Raw genomic sequence first — 24,790 nt, forward strand, 5'->3', positions numbered from 1 at the left:
ATGTCTTTTCCAACCAGAATGATTCTGTGATTCTGTGAAATAGCTGAAGTAGTGTAAGGAAAAGAGAACACTCCTCAAGAATGTAAGATTAGATCTATCTGTATGGACCAATTTCACCAGGGAAGTGTCATTTACATGTTGCCGAGCAACTGACCTTTTTTTTTTTTTTTTAATTGAGGCTGAATGACAAGGAAAATAAGAACATTCTACATGGCTCTATGAAGAAAGGTCCCTGCAGGCCACCAGCTGAAGGGGCTATTTCAGCAAGGATGGAGCTGACTGTACAGGTAAGGCCTCAGCAGAGGGGGGGGCGTGTGCCCTATGGCCTCATGTCACACTGGTGGTTGTGGAGATGACACTTAGAACATACTGTACTGAGGCACTAATCCTCAGCCTCCCTGATTACAAAGTAAAAACATCTGGTCAGTTTTTAATCACTTGATTTGGACCATACCTCAATTTTGCTCTGACAATGGAAGTTAAATAGCATTAAGTCCGTGGATTAATTTTAGAATACTCAGCTGGTTTAAAATCCTTGGCAGGGGAGAGGAATATCCAGAATGCACTCTGGAAAAGAGTAAATGAGCACTTCAAGCTTATTACATGGAAAACAGCTTCAAGTTTTGTTTCTTGAACATGGCTTTTTAAGGATACATTGAGTAACTGAAAGTGATAGATAATGAGTCCTGCTGTTTCTATATATAGTAGAAAAATTATTTCTCCTTCCAAAAGTGGTAAACGCGGTGGCAGCTTTACTGTTGTACTAGAAATCAACCAGTGTAATGGTATGATGGTCAATTCAGTAAGATGGAGGAAAGCTTAGTAATCCATTTCATAATAGGGTCCTTCTCATGGGTGAAAAAGCATGCAGTAGGTAAGTTCTGTGGTAAAATGAAGTAATTTTGAGGACAATGATTGCAGCAGTTAAAAAAGGAAAAAAAAGGCCTAATGACTAAATCTATGTTGAGTATTAGGCCTGCTGTTCATGATGGAGACAAGAATTGCACTTATGTCTTTGTGGTAACTCATGATTGCTGTGCAAACTGGTGTATCAATCTGTGTCTTTATCTTCAGTGCTAGTTTAGCCATTTCTGATGCCTTAATGTAGGTAAAATTAACTGTACATGAGCAGCTGGAGCGCCAATGAATTAGCTATGAGAATCCAAATAGCTTTGTCTTGCTACAGCTGTGTTCTGAATAGCACCTCCTGGCTCACTCTAGGCTTGGGCAGTGCACAGGTAAGTGGCGCTTTGCTCCAGAATTCCAGGTGTAAACCAGGGCGGACTGAACGGACCAAGTAGAGAATGCACCTCTGTCGTGACCTGGGGTACTCGTTTAGGTGCTACAGTTTGCAAGGTGTGGGACAGCTCTGTAGACACTGATAGCATAAAAAACTTTGACAACTTAGTATATGAAAGAATAAACAAACACACGTTATGATTACATTTAATAATTGCTTATTTCTTTACACATAGTTGCTGGTGTCATTTTACAAAGTAAACTGATTAGGAATGGCAACAAATTCTTTTTACAGGGTAACATCTTCAGCTAAAAAGTGCTTGTCGTGGCAGCTGAATTGAGTCTGAGGATCTTTTTGTAATAGAGCCACTTATTTAGCCACTTTATTTTAAGAGCTCTCAGTCAATGCCAAAGGATAGAACTGTTTTGGTAAGCTGTGAAATTAAAAAATATGCATCCAGATTGCTTATTTTGATTATTAAAATTTAATTAAAAACACTAAGTAGCGATACTAACATTATTAAAGGCACTTTTACTTTTTTATGAGGCCCAACTCTTATATTTACTTTTGAGGGTTTTTGGTCTCTTTGAAACACTGATTTCTGAAACAATAACTTTTCAGGTTTGCCAAAGTTCGAATGTGCAGAGGCATCGTTCCTACAGATACCCACTGATGTAATCTGAGGTAAACAGCTCTTCAAAGACTCTGGCTTTCTAAATTCTAATTAAACATTCATATTTATTAGCAGAGGCTTATTTTTTCAAAGCAGTGACTGTTGAATAAATCAGCCATGTGAGAGGAGTCACTGTCACATTTTATAGCACTACAAGTAATCTTTGGTTGGTATGTCAGCTGGCACACAGCTGACCTGCCACTGAAATTTTGGGGGATAGATGTTTTATCTAAGTTGTATTGAGAATATTCCAGTTAGCAAATGTACTAAATAAGACCTAATGTTCAATTCTGAAAATGTAATTAAATTGTAAGCTAAATTAATTCCTGCCTTTAAGACTATTGTAGCATAATCGCGTGGCATTATCAGCCAAATTTAGCAAAATGATTGGTTGATTACTCTTCTTCCTGTGGTCCATTCTTCTTGAACTTCTAATTAAGTCCAGTTATAAAAATGAGGCATTTGTGTGTCCTGGATAAGCCTGCATGTGGAAGGTTACCCAGAGCTCTGTTTCTGTAGAGAGTAATGCTTGTCCCTTCCAGGAAAAAAGGGATTATTTTTTTAGAGATTAGCTTTACGTCAAGGACTTGGAAGTACTCAGATTGAACAACATGATTTCTGCATTACTGATTCAGCTGGATGTCCTCACTTAGAAAAAGCAATGGTCTGAATTTTTTTCTTCTTCTGTATAGCATCTTTCCTGGCTGTTGTACAGCTTGTGAGTAGCAAAAGGAATAATTATTAGAGTTTTCCAAATTATTTTTAATAAATGCATACCATATGCTTTAAGCATTGACAGTTTGGAATGTGGCAGTTCAACTCAGAGAAAGGGTCAGCACTCTCCCAGAAGATTCAATACCTGAACGCAGAACATCCTATTCTAAAGCTTTGTAAGGAAACTAAATACTCTGAGAGAGGCTGTGAGAAATGAAACTGTACAAGGAGAGCACAGAAGAGGTTCCCTAAAGCACAGAAGAATGCCCAGGCAGGGTGGAGCTATGGGCCAGCCTTCAGGCACAATGACCATCCCTCTTGCAAAATCAAAACAATAGACAAATTACACTGCGTTTTCTTAACTGAGCAGCTGGCAGATCTCTTTGTGAACACAGCATAAGAAATCCACATAGGAAGCTCCTCCATAAATATTCTTGTCTTCTACTAGGAACTGTCGGAAAAGCATCTCTGGCTGCTCCCGTTGTTTCACAATCATCAACTGAAAAGATGAAATGTATTTTTAGGATACAGTCATATCAAATTGGCAGTATGGGTTTCCTTTATCTGTTGCTGTAGTACTGTCTTACTGTATTTCTGAACATGGGAGGGAGAACTGCTATGAATTGAGGTTTGCAGAATACAATGGTAACCTTTAGACTCGACTACTTCTGAAATCTGTCTTGATTAAGCATTTAGCACATTTGAGATGCTTGTGGCTACATTGCATGCTGGAACTCACTGATATGCAGGAGAATTCCCAATACATAGAAGTCTTTACAGCTACTGGTAAATTATGCCAAAGCCAGCTGTGTTGTTTGGAACACATCTGAGAAACAAGTTGAGACTTACCTTCATAGTGTAGGGCTTTTGGCTCTGGATATGCTCCAGTATTGACTTGAGTTTCTTAGAAAATGGATTGTCCAGGTCAGGCAGTGATGTCTGTTAGGATGAAAGCAGGGCAGGTTGCTATCAGCCAGTCACAGCTCTTACCAGCAGCTTGTGTTGTAGCAGTTCACAGTTATGATTCCAGTTACTGGGAAATGCCATCCACTGTGCAAAAATGTCTCTGTCTCATCTTAAAGACTCATCTATCTATGCCACTTTTCAGTTTAAAATAATCACTTTATGAAGATCACTATCAGGAAAATCTTTTAACTATTGCAAAGTGTTTTGTTCCAATTTTAGCAATAGACATTCAATATGACTTTAATACCTGCCACAGTGAAATGAAGCTGCAGAAGGTTTAAAAATGTTATGCTTCTTGCCCATGAGTGTTCAGAGTGTAAGTAGCATATTAAAATTTTATGTATTATCACCTTCTGCTGGTCACCTCTTTCTGCTTTTAGCCGAGCAAAGAAAATCCGCCTCATTTGTGTCTCTGATCAGCACTCTGGTCTTTTTAAATCAAATTCTGGAAAAAGAACTAGTGTCCATCTACTCACGGCCTCCGTGCTGATGTGTGCAAAGGATGGCACGTTGAAGAGCCCCTGGATGAGCTCGGGGGGCGCGCTGACCCCCAGCCACAGGAACATGCTCAGCCCATTGGCCAGCAGGAAGGCCCCTCCTTCCAACAGCCGTTCCTCAGAGCAGCGGACAGCAGCTGGGACACCTTCACTCTTCAAGTCCAGGCTGTGCTGTGGGGCAAAAATACACAAGAATTGTAGACTTAATGCCTTCAAGGTGATTAAGCTCTAATTAGATACTGAAAAGAAAGGTTGAGTACATCTTAGTGGTTCCTTTCCAAGTTTGAGTAATTAGAAATCAGTCCTCTCCTTTTTAAGTTAGCGCACTGTGTGCAAAGGAAGACTTGACATAAGGAGGGAGATAATTGCATACCACTGTTGATTCTTAGTAAAACCGGTATCTCTTCATTTGCCCAGGCAAAAACCTTGCTAAAAGCACAGTGAGTCTCCTACGGAATGCTGATGTCAGTGACTGATAACATTATGTCCCCCTTTTCCAATAAACTAGGAGTTCTACCCTCCCTCCTCAATTTAGTTCCATTAGGAACTGCATCACAATTAAAAAATGTCCTCCAGCGTGGTAGTATGCACATGCCCAGCAGACAGCAGCTTTCAGCGTCTGCACAGTTATAGCATCACAGGAAGCTGAAAACAGTTTCACTGAAAATGAGAAGATGCACACACAACAGACTCACAATTGGCAGAAGCTGGGGATAGAACAGCAGCTGCGTGTCAGCAACGCCCATGGCCATGACCAGCTGCCGCTGGTAGGTGCGCTCGTCCGTTGGGATCTCTGGTCTGCCAGCCAGCACGCAGCTCTTCAGCAGGGAGTTCATGTACACTGGCAGCACCTTCATAGCGTCTGGAAGGATGAGCTGGGAGGCAGGGAAAGCTCATTATTTAATGTATCCACTGTGCTGGGGAATGAGAGCTGGACTGCCAAATGTTTAGATGAACCACTGTTTGTTTGCTTGGATTAAAGAGGGGAAAAAAAACCAACAACAAAGAACCTAGAAAAAAAACATTGCTGTTTCAAGTCAGATGTGACAACTCTGAATGGTTAATACATTTAATAAGTATCCAACAGAAATTATTTGCCCTGTAGGACTGTAGTTCTCTTCTTGGATGCTGTCATCTCTCTGTACCCCATGCTCACTTCTAGGTACTAAATCAAAAGGGAGTCACAGAGGAAATGTCTTGGTTTTTTCTCTGAACAATTTAGAAGGCAAATGAAGGTCCACTTTAAGTGTCTCTGGTGTTGTTTCTAACATACAACATTTAATAGCCCAGACTTTGATTATGGACATCATTGCATGGTATGTGAAAGCCTTTAGTCGTTAAGTTGAATTGCCAGACTATAAGGCTGGATAATTTAAAAGGAAACAACTGCTGCTTTTACTGGAGCACTGAATTTCAAGTCACATAATTAGGATGTGCTAATAATTCTAATCTATAGGTTACATTAAAGAAGAAAGACTTAGAAAAATGCAGTTTAAAGAAGATCAAAACAACTAATCTAAACTAGTGGGCTGGGTTTTACCTGGCTGACGGCTGAGGGGCTGGCACAGTTCTTCCTGTAACATGCCAGCATGTGAGCTGTCTGATTCACCAGGATCTCTCTGACCGTCTTCAGAGGTTGGCTTAGAATGGCTTTAAAAGCTACAAACACAGAAGAATAAAAGAGTGTGTTAAAGATGGGGACATCCACTAACTTTGAGGTCTAGGGCTGCTACATTTACAGACAGCACCTTGGAGGATGTTTCTTCATCTTGGCCCAAAAAAACCTCCACCAGCCCTCCAGCACAATGGCAAGATGGCCATTTCCAGTACTGTGCTGATACAGTTTTGTGCCTTATATGTTTCTAGCTACCTTCATAAGCATTATTTTTATGGAATTATCTCTAAAATATATAAAATATTTGTCTTAGCAATTTTATAACATTTCAAGAGTTGCTCAGCCTTTGAGCAGCAAGTTCCAAAAGATGATTTCCCACCACGTAATCACTTCTCCCTTTCTCCTTCCCCTTCCTCCATCCTACAGTAAGAAAGGAAACAAAAACTTTACCTGACTTGGCAAAGAAGTTGATAAGTGCATCAGTTTCACAAGTCTTGTAGACATCAGGTAACTGGGAGCTACAATTCAAACCAATATTGTGTATGCGAAGTCTTCTTTGCCCACTTACTGATGTGTACAGGACAGCACACTGCAGAGGAGCAAAGCACTCTTAAACAAAAAGCTTCCATCATGCAAGAGCCACCTACTTAGTGCATAAAACGCATATAGTAACTTCTGAAGACAGCCTAGCCTTGCAGTGCTGCTGTCATCTACAGGACCTACATACCTGTATTTTTACAGAAGTGTATTAGACATTATAAAAGCTACTAAACTTAAAATCGTAAAATACAATGATTGATAGAAATTATTCCTTTCATTTGCTATACACACTGATGGTTTCGTTTGAAAATGAGACCACCAGCTGTCCACTGGTAAAGAGCACTTTGTGTGATATCTGAACAGTTCAAATAAATGTATCTGAGAAGATTCCGTACAGGACAGAAGCTTGCTGAGTAGTCTGCCCATCACATTATTTTTTGGCAAAACCAAAACAGAAAAAATTCCTCATCTTGAAAAGTTGAGTGGTTCTTTTTACATGAGTAAGTTGCTTATGAAGTGAAACACCAGGTGCTGCTAACCCCTGTATCCTGCATCTACCATTGGCTTACGGACTAGAAAAAGGGTGTAGAACCATCCTACACACAACTTTTTGCCTGTTACGCCTGCAGAAGTTCTTGCTCATGATTTTGTGGCATTACACGTAATTTAAGGTTTTTTACCTGAATTAAGGCTCCACTGTCTTCATTCAGTTTGTCATCATGTTTGAACTCTACGGTCACTGCCTTGTCACAGTCAACTGCTGCCATCTCTACATCTGTGGTGTTGTTCATGTAAATAGCACCAAAAAAGTCTGTAGCTCTGAAGCCTATGGCAGAAGAAAACAAAACAAACTTAGCCTTTTATTTTAAAATTGCAAATAAGATTGACTTGGTTTTCTGACTTTCTTTTTATGGTCAGTCAGTTTTGCTGACTGAAACAGGAACCATTTTCCCTCAGGGATGTGCAGCCTCAGGGGTTCCACCAACTGTCCTTGCCAATAGCATTTTTTGACAGTTGGATGACAGGGAAAAGCTGATGAGCCATGAAGCTACGCTGTGACTGAGACCAGCTGTTGACACGGCCACTTTGTGTGTTTGTTTCTCAAATCTTTGCATTTTAGGTGACAATAAATGCTAGCAAAGTCGTGGCATTCAAAGAATGAAAATGAAGGAACATCTAAGTGTCCAGCAGCAAGGCTTTTTTATACAACTTACTTGCAATCCAAGACGCATAGTGACCAGAAGCCTGTCTCGTATTTGAACATTAATTCTTGTGGAGGCATAGAAGGAAGGACATATCCATGCATTATCAGTCTATCCAGTTACTTTTCCAGAGGTACATCATGCTGTACAGCACTGTATTATTTAAAATTATATATTTTCACATGCGTTCATGTTTATGTTCATTCCCAACGGGTACCATTACCTGTACTTGTCCGCACTCTCATGATTGCATCAAATCCAGTCTTCTTTCCAATGTCCTTCCTGAGGTCACTTAAGAACCGCGGGCTGTCAGCATCGAGCTAGAAACGCAAAGCAAAAGCAACCGTTGCCGTTCACCACGGGGCGGCAGCACCGCAGCAACAACCCGACCCTCTCCGCCCCTGGTAATTCCCCCGACAGCAAATCTGTTCACATTTAACATTCTATTTCCCTGTAAAAAGAGATACAACACATTGATTGCTGTATTGTTAACAGCAACATATAGATGGAAGTGTCCACCAATTCATCAGTAGGCCTGGAGATCCAGAATTTCTATTCCATCCAATTATCTCCAGTAACATCCCTCCTCACACTCTACCTCGGGGCCTAGAGAGGAGTTTGTGGCACAGCCTGAAGAATTCCTGAGTAACCCTGCTGACTCTGCTTAACAGGCTTTTCCGGACACAGAGGAAGTCCCCCACTGTCCAGAGAGCATCTCACGAAATCTTAAGCCTTTTTTGGGGGAGTTTATCATAAGTATTCGTATATACAGGAGTAAGACTTCCCTGTTCAGACCCCAGCATATTTAAGTGGATCTAATCTTTAAGATACCAACCAGGTTGCTACTGTTTCAAGATAAATATTTCAGCAATCTGATCTGTCATTTTCAAGTTTGAACTAATTTTCTCCCCTGGAGTTCATAAGTCAGTTTTCTCGAGTCACTCTACTTTTACATTAAACATCAAAGCACACATGGAAATGAAAACCAACAAATGCCCAAGTGTTACTATCTGAAAGGCAGGAACCTTGCATCGCTTACCTGGAAATTGTTGTACTTGTACAACGTTCCTCCAGTGTACATTGTGACAAGACCCATGGAAGCTACATCCACATACTGATTTGGGAAGAGGAACAAATTCACACAGCAGCCATTAGCCACACAATCCCTGGCTAAGGCCTCATAAAAATTCACCTGGGGCTGGAAGAGTGTCTGCACAGAATTAAAAAATACAAGTGTCAAAACGTTAGACATGTTAGATACCATTGTTAGCCAATCAAAAAGGAAATGTCCACTTGAAGGAAAAAAGAGGAAGTGAAACTTTAAGTGAGGCATGGATCCAATAAAAAACATGTTGCCCCTGCCCATGAACATGTATGCAGGGAACCAAATCTGTACATTCTTAGAGAACGAAATCAGTGAACAGGCAGGTGGCAAAGGCTGCTGTACCTAAATAACCAAGGCATGTGAGAATGGGAATATTATATAATTAAATGGCACATCTTTGTAAAAGAAAATAAATGGTAAAAAGATCAAGAGTCTATTAGAGAAATTCAGCATAATAGCAGTCCCTTGTTAACTCGGGGTAGAAGATACCTTTTCTTTATCTGTATTGAGTAGTTTTTTGTCATCCCTGTTTCTCAGCTTCCCTGGTGCTTCACCAGTTGGCAATGAAGAATGGAAGATAAACAGTTTTCCAGCACATTCTGCAGCCTGTTTCAAAGACACCATATTTATTAAATACAGCATATTTATTAATGTTAAGATAAATTAGCTTAATTTTCATTCATTGTGGTTATCTTGGAGAACAGCGTAAACTTTCTGCAAGTTCCCCAGAGGTAAATAATTCATTTAGAGACTCAAAATTTGATGGAAGTAAGTCCTGAAACCACCTGGGAATTTTATGAGTAAATAACTTAGTCTAGCACACAGATGTGTTGGCTGATGCATTGCTATAGTCATTTCTACATAGGAATTTAAAATCTTGATGAGCAAAACTAAGAGAACTTCTCTTGAAGACTTTCCATTTGGATACAGGCATTAGGCAACAAGCAACATGTATCAAAAAACTCTAACACTAATTGGATAAAATTAAGAGGAAATGTAATTTAACAAAAAAAACACTCTTTCAGTTGAGGCACACTAGTGTTCACTCTATTTTTACAGATGAGCAATGTACTAGATTCCATATTCAAATCTACACCAAAATGCAGGAGTATCAAAACTTGTGATGAGCATTTCCTCCTGTCCTCCTAAGAAATGAAGTGAATGCCAGTTTTATTCAAGTTTGCTATTCTTGTTTAGAACTCTGATGAGAATATGGTATTTACTGAGATGACAAACTACAGTAGCAGTACCACAAGCTTTTCATCCAAATTTAGAAAATCCAGTTCATTGCTTACTCTTACTACTGAGACAGCTAAGAGGATGAGCAGAAGAGAACACTTATTTCAGTTGGAAGGGCTGACCAAAAGTTAAAGGGAAATGAAAACTGATGAGCAGTTCTGAGGTCTTCAAGTATTCAAGCATTTGGGTGAAGGGAAGGAAACAGGGATTTGTCCTTTTCCTGCTCCAGACTTAACCACACATCCAGGTTAAAACTGCAGTACCTGTGACTACAGATGCAAATCGGCTTTGGTACTCTTTCTCCTCCATATCTTAAGGTGTTTGCAAGGTAGAGATATTCCACATTTCAAAACAAGCTACAGCATTCTTCAGGGAAAAATAGAAATCTCTTTGCTATGGCAGAAATGCAACTGAAAACAGTATCTAACTTATATTACAGCTGAAATTTCATCCCTAGTATTTCAAGCATAGTTATCTTTAATTGCAAATGCAAATTTCTTTAATTCCATTTCAGAAGCATTTCTGCTGAGGAAAGACCAAATACCTGTTTGCCATGATACACATCAGGAATTGCTGATGTTGCTTTTGACAAGTTATCTAAAATGTATACATACTATATCTAAAAGGGTATGAAAAATAATCTCCAATAGGAACACAATACATTTTATTCTTTTTAGACAAAAATTGTTTTCTTGAGCGGAGGTATATATATATTAATAACTCACAGTGAAAATCCTTACAAATTACACATTTTAAATACTGCTAAATAAAAAGCTTAATTAAAAGCTGCTTCCTTCCAAAGCCAACATCAAAGGAATTTTACAACTACAGCCCCTAAGTTTGCTTTGTAGAAATATTAAGGACCAGCATTCTGATGGAAACAACTGTATTTTGGCACACATATCCCCGGCAGTATGCATAAATAGCAAGAAAAAAGGAATTCATTAAATATTTAAGAAACACATTTGAGAAATGTGTATTTTTGGTCTAAAATTTTATCTACTCCAAGTTCATGCTTCACTTATACGCAGCTTGCAGATAAATCAACTACTGGCTGTTTTCTGCCCCTACAAATCTCGTGGTGAACCACGGTGGCATTCTTTTAACTGGCAACATTCCATGGAAATGTCAGCACCTCAGAGGATGTCCTGGACATGCAGAAAGCAACTAGGGATGCATCTTGACCTGTGGATTCATTTTCAGCTGATTTCAAGCTATGATAGCTTGTCAGTTAAGGGGAAACCCTCCAAGCTCCTACCTAACTCAGTCATAAATAGTAATAAATACCTCATTTTGAACAAGAAGTCAGCAGAAGCAGAACAGGCAGGGCAAATTCATAGCTTATACTGACTCTTTTCCTGCCCTTCAAACATGCAAGGACTGGATATCTGTACCCAGAGGATCTATTTGTTCTGTTGCAGCAACTAAACACTTCCTGTTTCTCTCAAATGCTGAACAAGAAACCGGCTCCTGCTCCTCATCTTCTCTTTACCATCCATTCTATGTAAAACAGACTCCAGGGGCCAGTTTCCCACAATAAGCTACATCTGGAAACAGATGTACACTTGCAGTGTTCTCCTTTTGACTGCAGCAGTTCAAAGGTACCGTTAGAACAACAGAATGTTGGTGCTGGAAACCATCAGAGACTTTTTTTCTCTAATTCCCTATTGTGATTTAGAGGAGGACCTGGGACTGGCTTTTAGCAAATGGAAATTCAACAGCTTATCAAGTCTTATTAAAGAGCTCGTTCCCTTACAGCAAGGAACATTCTAACCTTTAGCGCTTCCATGCCAGCCTGGATAACAGGAGCGAAGATGGTCTCACTCTCATTAGTGTCAGCAAACATCTCTGGAATCTGGTCCAACAAGCTATGAAAGACAAAGTATCAGTGTCTCAGCTGGTTAGTGTATTTGGGATAAACCCCAAACATACCTTGTAACATACCAAGTCTTCACACATTTGAACACATGAATCTGGATTGCTCAATTTCTTAGGGTTCCAGCCAGAATGAAACAAAATATGACTTTTAAAATTCTATGAGGTCCATTACTTTAAAGCTGGCAACATAAAGGAACATACAATAAAGAAAAAATACCCAAAACCTTAAGGAGTTCTAGTGTGCTGCGAGGACTTAACAGTCCTTAGATCATATCCAGGTGTGCATTATATACATCGTAAGAGGAAAAACATGCAACATGGCACACAGCTGCAATACCCCTCCCATTTCTGAAGACACACAGCTGAAGATACATGGCTTACACCTGGCCTAAATATGCTTTCTAACTCAGCACTGGGGGGTTGTTGATAACACATTTTCTTTGCCTCAGAGGTGGAAATACATGACTTGGAGCATCTGCTGGCCTCTAAAGTACTTCAATAAATACAAGTACCCCCCAACACCCAGGAACACAACTGACTAAAAGGCATAATGCATATCATAAACATTCAGCTCCTATTCACATATGGAATAATTATACTTTACTTGATAACAACAGATTGTGATTCCTGGAAGTTAACAAGGAAACCATCCAGCAGAGGAACAAAAACTTCGCCAACATCTGAGACCACCATCATCTGAGGCTGAGCTAAGCTGCTTTTTACATTAAAGAAGTGGAGGACCTTGTTGTAAGTGACAAAACCAACTCGAATTGCTGAGGATTCTTCTTCTTCTTCTCTGTAAGAAAACCAAAAACAACTGGGTGTAATTCTGAAACTCTGCCCTTGCAATAAAAGCATCCATCTGCAATGCAAGGCAGCTTTTAGATCTGCCCTGGGAGCAACAAAGCAAACAACAACCAAGCAGATGTAACGGCCTCAAGCTTTGCCTTAGGTCAAATTAAAACACCCTGATAAAATCAACTGCTGTACTATTTAAGTTTTTAAAAAATACTTATTTACATCTACCCTATCAACTGTACATCCCATCCAAGAAGTCCAAAGCCTCTAAAATAAAAGAATAAACCATTTTATCCTCAAAACATTACCTCTGTTTTTGTGGAGGCAGCAGCCCACTCTGCCACTAGGAGCAGCATTACCATTAGTACTAGTTAGACCCTTTCCAGGTTTGCAGTCCAAGGTTTAGTGAGCTCTTCCCTAAAAGGCAATCCTATTCAAAAATTTGGTCTTAATTACTAATAAAATAGCACCTTCTTCTAACATAGGTCTGTTCCTCTTGTAAATGACAACCAAGCCTTTAGCACAAAAAATGCCAGATGGGAAGCCTGTGGTACTTGTAATTACTACAGGTCAGCCCATATGTTCTGTACAGCAACATTAAATAATTTAAGCAGCCTATTTAACTTCTGGTGAGATGTCACAAAACCGGCGAACCTCTGGTCAGATGTCCACTGCAACCAACAGATTGCATTTTCATGACTTCACAAATACTTGCAGAATCAAAAGTCTAACTCAAGTGGATAAACAACAAAAATACACTTTCACTGCAATTCTTGGGGTTTTTTTACAGCAAATAGAAAAACTGTAAACCTTCTGGGAATCAAATCTGTCTTCAGAGAAAAAAACAAACTGTCTTCAGCAGTTTCACAAACTTCATCTAAAATCTTGAGCTTGGAAGAGAAGTAATTTTTCTCATCTACAGTCTTTAACTCTCACGTCAGTCTAAAATGTTAACCTACCATTCATGTTTTATGGGAACACAGCTGGATGAGAAAGGCTACTCTGATCCAATACAAATCAAATCAATATTCTATGTTGAACCCACTCTATAAAGAAGGATTTTAAACAATTCCTCTAGGATATGGTAACTCAAACAGATGCGTCATTTCTGTATGTAAATTTCTGATCACTCCCAGCACTCATGCACTATTTTCTTAGCAAGATGATTAACAGGGAGCATTCAGGTGCTTAATAAGGACAAGGTATTATTAATTTTCAGCACATACAGCACTTTTCTACTTCGAAGAGAAGTAGCCCCATCAGCCTAGTAGTCCCAAAGTTGTTACACAGCAGGTATTTGGGACAATTTTTTCACATACTAATCTTACCTGTACTGCAGCCAAGAAGGCCAATGGTATTTTGGAGTGCATTAAGAGAAGTGTCTCTAGCAGATGAAGGGAGGTTCTCCTGCCCCTCTACTCGGCCCTGGTGAGACCTCACTTGGAATATTGTGTCTAGTTCTGGGCTCCCCAATTCAAGAGGGACAGAGATCTACTTGAGGGAGTCCAACAGAGGGCTACGAGGATGATTAAGGGACTGAAACACCTGCCTTATGAGGAGAGGCTGAGAGACCTGGGGCTTTTCAGTCTAGAGAGAAGACTAAGGGGGGACCTAATTAATGTCTAGAAATACATGAGGACTGGGCATCAAGAAGGCAGGGACAACCTCTTTTCACTTGTGCTCTGTGATAGGATGAGGGGAAATGGATTCAAACTCAAGCACAGGAACAGGCTCCCCAGAGAGGTGGTAGAGTCTCCTCTGAAGACTTCTAAGACCTGTCTGGATGCCTTTCTGAGTGATCTGACCTAGTTTTTTTGGTCCTGCTCTGGCAAGGGGCCTGGACTTGATGATATTCTTCAGAGGTCCCTTCCAACCCTAATATTCTGTGATCCCATTTCTGCTATCACAGTTTTAATGATTAGCTGCAAATATAGTGACCTGTTGCTTATGTAGCTCACACACTACTTAGTTCTTTTTAAAGTCTCATAATGAGCTGTCTGGATCATCTGTAGAGAAATGCATGCAAATGTTGGGGTTTTTAATCATGCATCTAAAAATCCTATTTGCATGACCAGTCAGCCTCATTTTCTAAGCTCATAAGCATAATTTTCTTAACTTCTTTCTCTGTATTTCTCTTAATTCCTTTCTCTGTACAAAACCAGGCATTGCTGGTTTGGAACACCTAAGTTTGAAAATGTCTGCTCTAAAATTTCCAGCAAGCAAATAATACATATTCTGCTATGCTGCAAGTCTATAAAAACACAAAGTTCTTAGTAAGTCTTGAGCCACCTACCTCCATCCTTTCTTTGCTAAGAAAGGCCTTTGTACTACTGGCCTTCTTGTGACACAGATGGCTTTCCTAACACAAAAACCTAGGAGCACAGGGTGAATTCCCAGCACAGGGCTTTCACCTCATGTGGAACAGCAAAATATTTTTGCAGGTGTATTTGCCTAGCAACAGAAAATGAACATGTAGTGACCTTTGTGTCTCAGCACCAAAATAAAAGTTTCACTACAATTTTTAATGGAATGTCTTATGGTTATTTTTTAAATTAATATTATAGTTTAAAGACAACAGACAAGTCTGAACAGTCTGAACAGCCTGCTCTTTCTTTACTTCTTTTACAGCTTTTTTCAGTGGAAATGAAAACTTTGGCCTGGCAAACAATTTACTTAGCATATCTCTGCAGAGTTCTGATAAGGAGAAGAATTCATCTCTATTTTGTTATGTAGATACACTTCATTTTGTTTTTTCTCAATTTTTGCTATCCCAGCCTAGGTGTTTCTAATTGTCAACTACTTTTAATTACTACACTCATGCCTTTTAGTATCTTCAGAATCATGCCAAATCCTGAGGGAAAGCTCTGAACTATGTTCAGGATAACACTGAACACTTGTGCCTCCAGTGTAATCTTCAATGACAAAGTTCTTGAGAGATGGCCTTAAATGGGAATCTGACAAACTAACCATCCAGCCTTGGACTGGCATTTCCTTCATGCACAGAGATCCCAGAAGGACACATGATAAAAGATTTTAAACATATCCCAGATAATCTCAAGGATCTTGTCTCCCACCCTTTCTCACTTTGCTCTCTCTTCTTAAGTCTGTTCTTACTCTGCAGGTACTGTTATTTTGGATACATTTGCTTCCTGTATGTTCTGCAATGTTCTCCTGTCTACTTAATTTCTCAGACTTTCACTGCTCTCATTTAACTATGTGTTTAATGCTTACAAAGCAAATGTGTTATATTTCCTAAAATATTTGTTGCCTACAATATTAGTTGCCTACAATATTAGTTTTCCTCTCAGATACATACCAGGACAGAAAAGTCTCACAGCAAATTAGCAATAAAGCTAAGGATACAAGTCACCAACACTACGGCTTTAAAGAGACGTGCTGTTCTTGAGTATTCTGCTTTTGGTATTTTCCTGTTTAATTTAAATGAGGAGTCAAAACTAGAAGCTGGAACTTAGCTGATAATACTACTAGAGTTCACTACAAGAAAGGAAAAGAATGCAAGCTGCATTTGCAATTAGGATGACAGACTCTTTTCCCTTCATATAGGAAGCCCAGACATCAAAGTTTGAGAACTACCAGCAGTGTTAAAATTAACATTGGGTCACTATCACTGCAAAAATACCTGTACTGTACATTATCACATTTTCTGTAGCTTGTTCTTACCTCTCAACATGCAAAGCTGGATGGAAACTGCAGTGCAGTAAGTTAAGCAATGCACATATGTTTTCTTACCTTGGAAGTTTATCTAGTAGAGTCTTCAGTTCATCACATATGAGTTTAACAAGGCCACTCTTTATGTTTCTGTACGATACATCAATCATGAAGATATATGCCGGTGCCTTTGGAGGCTTGTTGTTCTACAGAAAAAATGACCATTCACAGGAAAAATTAGACCATGTCTTGTTATGTCAAAAAAATGTACAGGTGGTACCATGAGGCAATCTAAATACAGTGTTCAGTTGTTTGAAAATGCTATGGATCAAACATAGTAACTATTGCAGAAAGCTGACACCTACTGGGTAAAGCCCACCCCTGGAATAGGATGAAACACGAACATTTTCTGCTGGAATTCGAGTGTTTAAACAAACTTGCCTTTTGGCTTTTATTCTTTACCCATCCTGGTTTTGCATTCCCTGTCTCAAAATGCAATAACATTTTGTTAATGTGAATGCTTAAATTCAGTTTTTGTTAGCAATCGTTACATGATTTCTAACCAATCTGGAAACAGAAAACACAACTTAGGTACTGAAGCATAATTCAAATCTCAGTTCTTAGCAGTAATAAGTCGTAATCATCTGCATCCTGTCCATTTTGCTGTCTCATGCTCCAGTGCATTCTGGACAACTCAACTCTACTTTTAGGAATAAGCTGACTTTCTGCAAGATCATCAAAGCATGAGAGTGAAATGCTCAATGTATGTAACTGCTGCATACACAGCAGTGACTTGGGTTGGTATGGATTCCTTTGGGAATTCCTCTTATTTGTAATGTAAGCGGCAGACAAACCATGACATACACTACTGACACAAGTTTCTGTAAGTAGGAAAAAGAGGAAGATTTTTTTTTTCCAAATAAGCAATGTAATGCTTAGAGATGTAGCCAGGAAGATCAAATAAAGTGAATGTAGCAACACTAAATACCATACTACCTGAGATCAGTTTTCCTAATTCCCATTAAGAGAAGTAGTGGTCATTACTTGGTGACAGTTCAGGACAGCTTTTCCATTATACTGTTTCACTCACTGCCTTCACATACTGAGTTGTGACCACTTAATGAAATTATACTTGTTAAACGAAACCTCAGAAAACTCCACTCAGAAAAAAAATAATCTAAACCTTGAATTATGATTTATCCATAATCCCTGGCACACTTTAAACTGAACATTATATCCTTGATCTCACTTAATTTGATTCATGTATATCAGGATTAATTCCTATGAACTCAAGTCAGGCAGTATTTTTAAAAGCTGTTCTGTTTACTGTACTTAGATTCTAGCTTTAAAACCATATCAAACACTACTTTTAAACTTTTGTATCACATCACCATTTATTAAGAATCCCTGCATAATTTCTGACAAATACATGGTAGAAATGAGGACTTGTGCTCTTGCTACATCTGCTTAGTGTGAGCACAATAATGCAAAACAGCTGTTATTTGTTAACATTTTTGTAGCTGTTCATCCTTGTCATTTGATAAGCACAAAAGGAAATGATTTTTCAGTTCTAGTCTTACACTGGATTTACAAAAGAATTAAACCTTTAGTAACTTGGAGCAAAATGAAGAATGAATTATAAAATAATGTTAACATCTGTAAAATTTAACAACTCAGCATTTCCAGCATGAGTGTTTATTTTTATAGAGATTTATGATTTTTTTTTTAATATTCTAGTATATCTATGGACAGGTCTTTCCAACCAGACAGATCATACTGGATGAATTACCAAGAAAGCTCCCTGATTTAAGCTATAGGGCAAAAGCCACTGCACTGAAAACGATGCATTGTAACAACTGCATCACACAGAGTTACAAGGAAAAGAACTGTGAAAATGGCACAGAGCCATGCAGTACACACAACTTTTCAAAAATGTAGCTGTCAAAAATCAGCAAGGCTTAACCAGAGTCAATAGAGCTACACTGGATGTACATTTAGGATCCCACACAGTATCTCTGTAATGCTTCACTACAATTCTCCTCTGTTCTAGGGTTAACCCACATTTCACTAAAATATATACAGGTTGTTTCAGGGATTTCACTCAATTTTGGAGTAGTACCCTAATGAGAAAGCAGAATTAAACCTGTTTATTTTCTTCATACCAGCAATAATTTAATGGCACGAGGAAGTTACTGGTATCTACTTCAAGACTTTGTAGGATCCAGTTGTCTTTCCTAACCTTACCATGACCTCTGTTCCACTGACAGGAAGACAATTCTGCCTGATTTCAGCGAGAACAAAAAAACAAGTCCATAATTTCAACAGATGAAGTCACACTTGCAGTTTTGTAAAATGAGCCAGGAGTTTGAAAAGTTTAAGTAATTTATGCTTTCAGAAGTATCAAACACAGTTCTCTAATAAAATCAAAGCCAAACATTTACAGTGACTTGAGTGGGCTTTTGAGTTCTTCATTGAGTTAGTACTAGGAGAGAAAACCCATTCTGTTTTAACTTACTTGTCAGAATACTAAAACTACTCTTGCCAGCAAAAGATTACAGTTCCCTCACTATGGTTTTCAATATTGGGAAGGCCATTTAGGCACATGTCTATGTTCCAAATCAGAAGTGTTCTGGTTTGGTGGGATTTTTGGTAGCGGGGGAAGGGCCCCAGGAGCGGCTCCTGTAAGAAGCTGAGAAGCTTCCCCTGCTCCAAACCCAGCCAAGGAGCCATTAGAGGGACAATAGATGCGCCTCTGCCATTAATATAGGAAAGAACTGAAATGAGACCTGAGCAGAACGAGCACTAATAAAAAAAGAAGAGCTGTGCTGGAGCAGGAGACCAGTGCTGGTGGTTGGTGAGGAAGAAGGGGAAGAAGGTGCCCAAGCAGAAGCTTCCCTCCAACCCATGGCGAGATGACAGTCTGTCCCCCTGCACTCATGGAGGAATGTGGTAGAACATTCCCTGAAGGCATCAGGAGGGCTGAGCTTGGCCACTGGACTTGGATTTTGTGGCCACAGGATTTGCTGCCAGTGGACTCTGATTGCGCAGCCTTGGAAGACCCTGGCGCCAGGGGATTTTGTTCCCGAAGCAGCCCGTGACTTTCTGGGAATCCTGCACTGGAGCAGCTCTGGACCTCATGGGAAGGAGAGGTTTGTGGATGACTCTCTCCCATGGGAGGGACCCCATGGGGAAGCAGGGAAGGACTGTAAGGAATCCTTTCTGAGAAGGGAGGAGCAGCAGGAACCACCAGCCTGTGAACTGACTCTAAACCCCCTCCCTTGTCTCCCTGTGCTGCTGGGGGGAAGAAGAGAAACCGAGAACAAAGTCATTTGAGCCCGGGAAGAAGGGAGGGGTGGGGTAACATATGCAAGCCCTGCTCTTTGTGTTGTTTGTGTCCTGTGTGTTTGATTAGTGTGAAATTAAATTATTATTAATTTAATAATTTAAATAATTAATTTATAAATCTTAATTTTAATTTAAGGGGGGGTGGGGGGGGTGGGAGTTGAGTGAGTGGCCACGTGGCTGGTTCTATTTGTGTTGGGACCAAACCATGACAAGAAGACATGCATCTAAAATGCAACACGGCATCAGAACCTCAGCTATACCCTCTGAACAGTGCAACATGCTCGCTAGGACCAAGCACATGCCCCAGAGTTAGACTGGTGATCTATGACTTTCCTGTGCTATTTTTTTGTTCTTACTTGCTAGTTTCATACTCTGCAGCACAAAATCAGAAACATTATTTTGTAAGCTTGAATTTTTCACACCTATCTGCATTTCCTAAAATGTTCCTGGTCTCTAATATTCAGCTTACATTTACTCTACTGCAGGTACTTAAAGAATTTTGTTTGTTTTGACATAAAATTGTAATTGGTTTGCATACTGGAAATACTCACTCGGCAATAATCCAAAGTAGCAACATATTCGTAAGATCCCAGGGACAGCTCAGGCCTTTCATAGTGGTCTACCCGTCGGCCTATGTGGTCCAGATGTTGAAAGAAGAATGGAGGGACTAAAAGACAACACAAGAGCAGGAAAAAATGTTTGTATTTTGCAGAAGAGGGAACAACCCAACAACTTATTTCAACAGATGCAATGTACTAATGTAGGCTCTTCTGTTACTGGTCAAGGCAAGCATTCAAACACTTATCCAAGTTGCAATGTTTTTTTCTTCCTCCATTGGCTTAAAAAAAACCTAACCAACCAAAAAATCACAAAAGTGTAGTAATGCAGCTTCTTTTGTATTTAGAGGAAAGATCATATTACCCTATAATGTCCATTTTCTCCCACCTGTACACTGTTAGGCTTGAGTAGGTGAAACTGACCCAGGTAATTTCCACAAGCAGGAGCCTGTTACTCTCAGAATACAGAATTAAGAGTGACTACTTTTTTAGTGCATACTCACATCTTAATTCAAATCACTAGGGCCAAAGCTCTGCAGGGGGATAGCAGTAAAAATAGCACTTTTCTTAGAGCCTGTAGTTCTTCACCGAGAAATATCAGGTCACTGGAAATGGTTCTACAAGGTTCACAACCCTGGCACAGCAAAGTGCACTGGGTCCAGTATACTTGGAACCTTCTGCAGCTACAGAAAAAAATTTAGAAGCATTAAGAGATCAAGTGGGTTTGCCACCAATAATTTATACACAGCTAGTGTAAGGGTTAGAGTCACATTGGGGAAGAGTCACCTCTGGAACCGACCTTCTCTTTCCTCAATCACTATTTTTTAGACTGCTTATTTTTCCCATTTCTGCCTCTAAAAAGTGTGTGTGTGGGGAATATCTACCTAGTTTGTTGGCCATCACTAGTTCTCATTAAAATCTGTTTGGTTTTTTTAAGTGCTTTTTGATTTGGATAAAAGACCCTGTAGTAATACAAAGCATGATTCAAAAGGATACTGCAACTTAAATGTTTTTTAATGTTCACAAAGCATTTACATTTTTCTTCATGAGAGTTTAAATTGCTAACAAACTATGAAATTTGTTATCTGCTATGCTTGCACAAACATTTGAGCGTCAGGCAGAAAAGAAGCTGGAACGAGTCTGTCAAGGTTCACGTTTCAGAGTTGAAAAGATTACTGTATTAGGGAAAGCACTATAGCGCTGTGATCCAGCTGAGGAAATCCAATTTGCTACAAATGTCTAGAAAGGCTAGTTCTGGCAAAGACTTGGGATTTAGCCAAGAGCACAAGAGCAGTTATGAGTCACATGCAGCACACTTGAACAAATATGGCATGGTATCTTCTGTGAAAACCAACACTTGTCACAGTAAGATTAATAGGTTATTTAACCATCGCATCCGCAGTCATGGACAGGACCAGGCTAACATGGTTCTAAACATTTTCATCTGGCTGGACATTTAGACTTTTGGAAGAAATTAACTTTCCACACAAAAGTTGCTTTCAGTTAGCAATACAAGCAACTTTGTATAATTTATTAACATTATAGTTTTAAATTTAAGTCTTTATTGTATCAGACTGGACTTCATAAGTCAGCATTATTTTTCATATATTTATTTTTTTAAACTGTATTGAACAAATGCTTCTACATATTTCTCTTGGGTAGTATTTTTTCATTTGTGAAGTAGACCTAGTAGCTGCATCTCACTAAACAATTTTCTCGTGAGTCAGCAAATCAAGAAAATAATTTTAGGAATATGGTTTCTTTTTAGTTGTATGGAATTTGTATGAATCACAGATCAGAGAAATATCACTTACCATCATTTATACAACTGCAAAATCCACACTGGTATCTTCTTCCCCCTTCAATGAACTGCATGAAGGGACACATATAAGCTTTGCACCGGTTGCATCGGATTGGTCCAGTCTCACCATGGTTTACAACATAAAGAGGGGTCTAGGTGAAGAGATACATGAAGTTATAAAAAGCAATGCAAACTTGAAACCACAGAAAGTGAGCTAGAAGGCTGCTGCTCAGCCTTCCATCTTCTTAGAGATCACCTGATCGAGAGATCACTTGCTGTTCAGCATTCACCCCAGATCTGCAGGACTGTTGGCTCAACCCCATAGATTCCCTGAGGGGCTGAAGTTAGAAGTTCACGGGCCGTATTATGACATCTATCAGAAAGAGAGTGAAGAGCCACACCAAAAGTCTACTGATTCTGAAAAGCCCTGGAAGTTCAGGGCTCCAGGCTGGCTTTTTCCAGTAAAAGGTTTTTATAGCTGACTAGGAACAATCTGCTGCAGTCAAGCATTTTGCCTTCTCTGTTAGACTGAGCTTTTCCTGCTGCTCATCTAGTGCTAACGGTCCCTCAAACTGATATTTGCTAAGAAAGCTTCTAATATTTTATCCTAAATGCTGCCCTCCCCAATGCTGCCATGATACATGCTATACTCATGTTTAAATGTCTTTAGAGTCACCAGCTAGAGTAGGAGATTTAGGAGAAATACTAATATTTATTGAAGGAAAGTACATACAGCAAACAAATACAGTATCTCAAGCACTTCTCAGTGTAATTACACTGACCATGCTTGCTCACAGCCCCTGCCAAAAACCACAGCTAATGGAAGACATTTTCCAGATTACTCTTCCAGTAATAACTGTGCAGCAGTTGAAAGATTTCTGTGATTATACTTCATGTTTAAAAAGTCATACTTGAAACCACTATAAAAATGGAAGTTTGCTCAATTATTTTTGAAACTCTAGGGAACATAAACATGTTTTGTATTTTATTTTTTTTTCTTACTCCCTTCAATCCCAACTAAAAAACTCTGAACATAAGAAATCCACAGTTTGGACACATAACAGCTCTCTGTAACAGGAAAAATGCTGATGGCTTTTGAATGCTAAAACATTAACACTACCATACCCACTTAAAAATAAATAAATAACTCTGTCGCTTTTTACAGAATGGACATATTTCATCTATTATACACTTTATCTTTTATTGCAGCATAAGAGTCTTTGAATACTTAGAAAGTCATTCACATAATTCTAACATTTACTACGGATATATTTTATTGTTTGTTTATATTTTACAGAGAATAATTTATTCATTTATTTCTCCAAAGGGTTTAGTGGTTTTTTGCCAAGGATTTTATACATAAAAGTAGATGTTTTCCTCCTGCTCCATGGAGTATTTTTATACTTTGTGCTCTTTCTTCTACTAAAATTGAGTTAAAATTAACCAATAATGTCAGCTTGCAAGCTGTCAGGGTCATTTCTCAGACATGAAAGCCTTGGCTATAAAACCTGCTAATCAGCCACAATGACTTAATTAGTTATAAAACCTCTAAGTTTTGTTCATTACTTGGCAATTTTCTATTATCATTCTGCTGTATTAGTTTAATGAGGCCTGGATCTGGTTTGTGGTCAATATTATTATAGTTTCTGACCTGACAGGGGAAAAAAACAAGACTAAACGAACTTCTGATTCTTTTATACATGTTATTTGAGTAATTTTAAAACTTGTTTTGATACATTTAATGCTATCCAAGAGCAAAGAAAAATTAACCCCAAATGATCATATTTTGAAATACCAAAATTAAGACCTTCATATAAAAAGCATGAGCAAGAACAATTATAAGTAAATGCCACAAAGTTCAGAGCCTAGGTGTCTATACTCTTACACAAAATTAATAAATCACCTTTTTAAACACAGCAAAAATGTTAAAAATCAGGTTTTTTTCTTGGGTTTTTTCTTAACTGTAGTGGAAAATTTACTTTTCTCCTCCCCTTAAGCTTCTTGGAAAAGAAAATAAATTGCTTGTTACAAAGTCCTTTTTAAAGTACAGGGTTAGAGCCTCAGTATCCCAAGGGTTATGACTGCAAACATATACCTGCACGTTTAACTGTATGGATTAAATGGTCATTTTGAAGTTACTGAGACTACAGGCAGTGCATGAGGTTAAAACGTGCTCAAGTCTTACAATAGTATTGAAAGGCAATGTTTTGTAAATGTATAGTTTGGATTCTGTTTTGTCTTGCCCAGAGAAATAAAAGATGAAACATCAATAAAATTATACTGCAGAAGTTAGCTCTTTTTTCTTTCTAATAAGCTTGCAGAAAAAAGAATCAATCAAGCAAAATCAACCAAAAATGCACACAACAGAACTAAGGACTTTGTCTAACAAACAAAAATGTTCAAAAAAGCCCTATGTGTACCTCTACTGATTCATTTATTTAGTAGTTTTTGAAATTAAATGGAATTTACATTTTAGTATTTTCTTGAAACAATTTAAAACATTACATTAATAATGAACACATCTAATGAAAAAGCTATTTGTATGATAATTTCAGAATAAGAACTCAGACTGAAAGCATCAAAAAAACACTTCTTAAAGTGAACAGCAGTTTTGAAAGAAACTTTTCCTCATAAAAGCTGGAACATTCCAAGGCATTATACCATAAGACTAGACATTTTACCCATCAAGAAAAAGTGATTTCTATTTGGGTGTATAATCTGCAATTCCAACTGTCAAAATAACTCCTCTCAAGGTAAAGTAACTTTTTTTTAAAAAAAAAAAAAAAAAGGTAGATGTCCATGGGAATGTACAGAGATAAATAATACTTTACATGCATTAAAATGCACAAAGTAATAAGGTTAAACTAATGAATATATACAAAAGAAAAACAGTAATAAAGACATGCTATTAAATGGGAAAGTCTTATCTGATGTGCTCCACTCTCTGTAGA

At 38.6% G+C, this 24,790-nt stretch overlaps 1 protein-coding gene across 5 annotated transcripts in view; it reads right to left on the reverse strand.

The window, feature by feature from the left end:
* Nucleotides 1–1,430: 1,430 nt before the first annotated feature.
* SEC24D (SEC24 homolog D, COPII coat complex component) overlaps nt 1,431–24,790 on the reverse strand; it is a 119,815-nt gene continuing 96,455 nt past the window's right edge. For all 5 annotated transcript variants that reach the window (XM_051619427.1, XM_051619426.1, XM_051619424.1 and 2 more), the window contains 15 exons: nt 21,853–21,991; nt 20,033–20,148; nt 16,218–16,342; nt 12,274–12,465; nt 11,566–11,659; nt 9,042–9,158; nt 8,487–8,657; nt 7,671–7,767; nt 6,926–7,071; nt 6,156–6,294; nt 5,631–5,749; nt 4,786–4,965; nt 4,070–4,261; nt 3,477–3,566; nt 1,431–3,126 (listed from right to left, as the gene is read on the reverse strand). In XM_051619427.1, the coding sequence (XP_051475387.1) occupies nt 2,986–3,126; nt 3,477–3,566; nt 4,070–4,261; nt 4,786–4,965; nt 5,631–5,749; nt 6,156–6,294; nt 6,926–7,071; nt 7,671–7,767; nt 8,487–8,657; nt 9,042–9,158; nt 11,566–11,659; nt 12,274–12,465; nt 16,218–16,342; nt 20,033–20,148; nt 21,853–21,991 (2,058 nt within the window). In that variant the 3' untranslated portion in view covers nt 1,431–2,985. The remainder of the gene's footprint in view (nt 3,127–3,476; nt 3,567–4,069; nt 4,262–4,785; nt 4,966–5,630; nt 5,750–6,155; nt 6,295–6,925; nt 7,072–7,670; nt 7,768–8,486; nt 8,658–9,041; nt 9,159–11,565; nt 11,660–12,273; nt 12,466–16,217; nt 16,343–20,032; nt 20,149–21,852; nt 21,992–24,790) is intronic.

Source organism: Apus apus, chromosome 4, assembly GCF_020740795.1.
Source record: "Apus apus isolate bApuApu2 chromosome 4, bApuApu2.pri.cur, whole genome shotgun sequence".
Taxonomy (NCBI): domain Eukaryota; kingdom Metazoa; phylum Chordata; class Aves; order Apodiformes; family Apodidae; genus Apus; species Apus apus.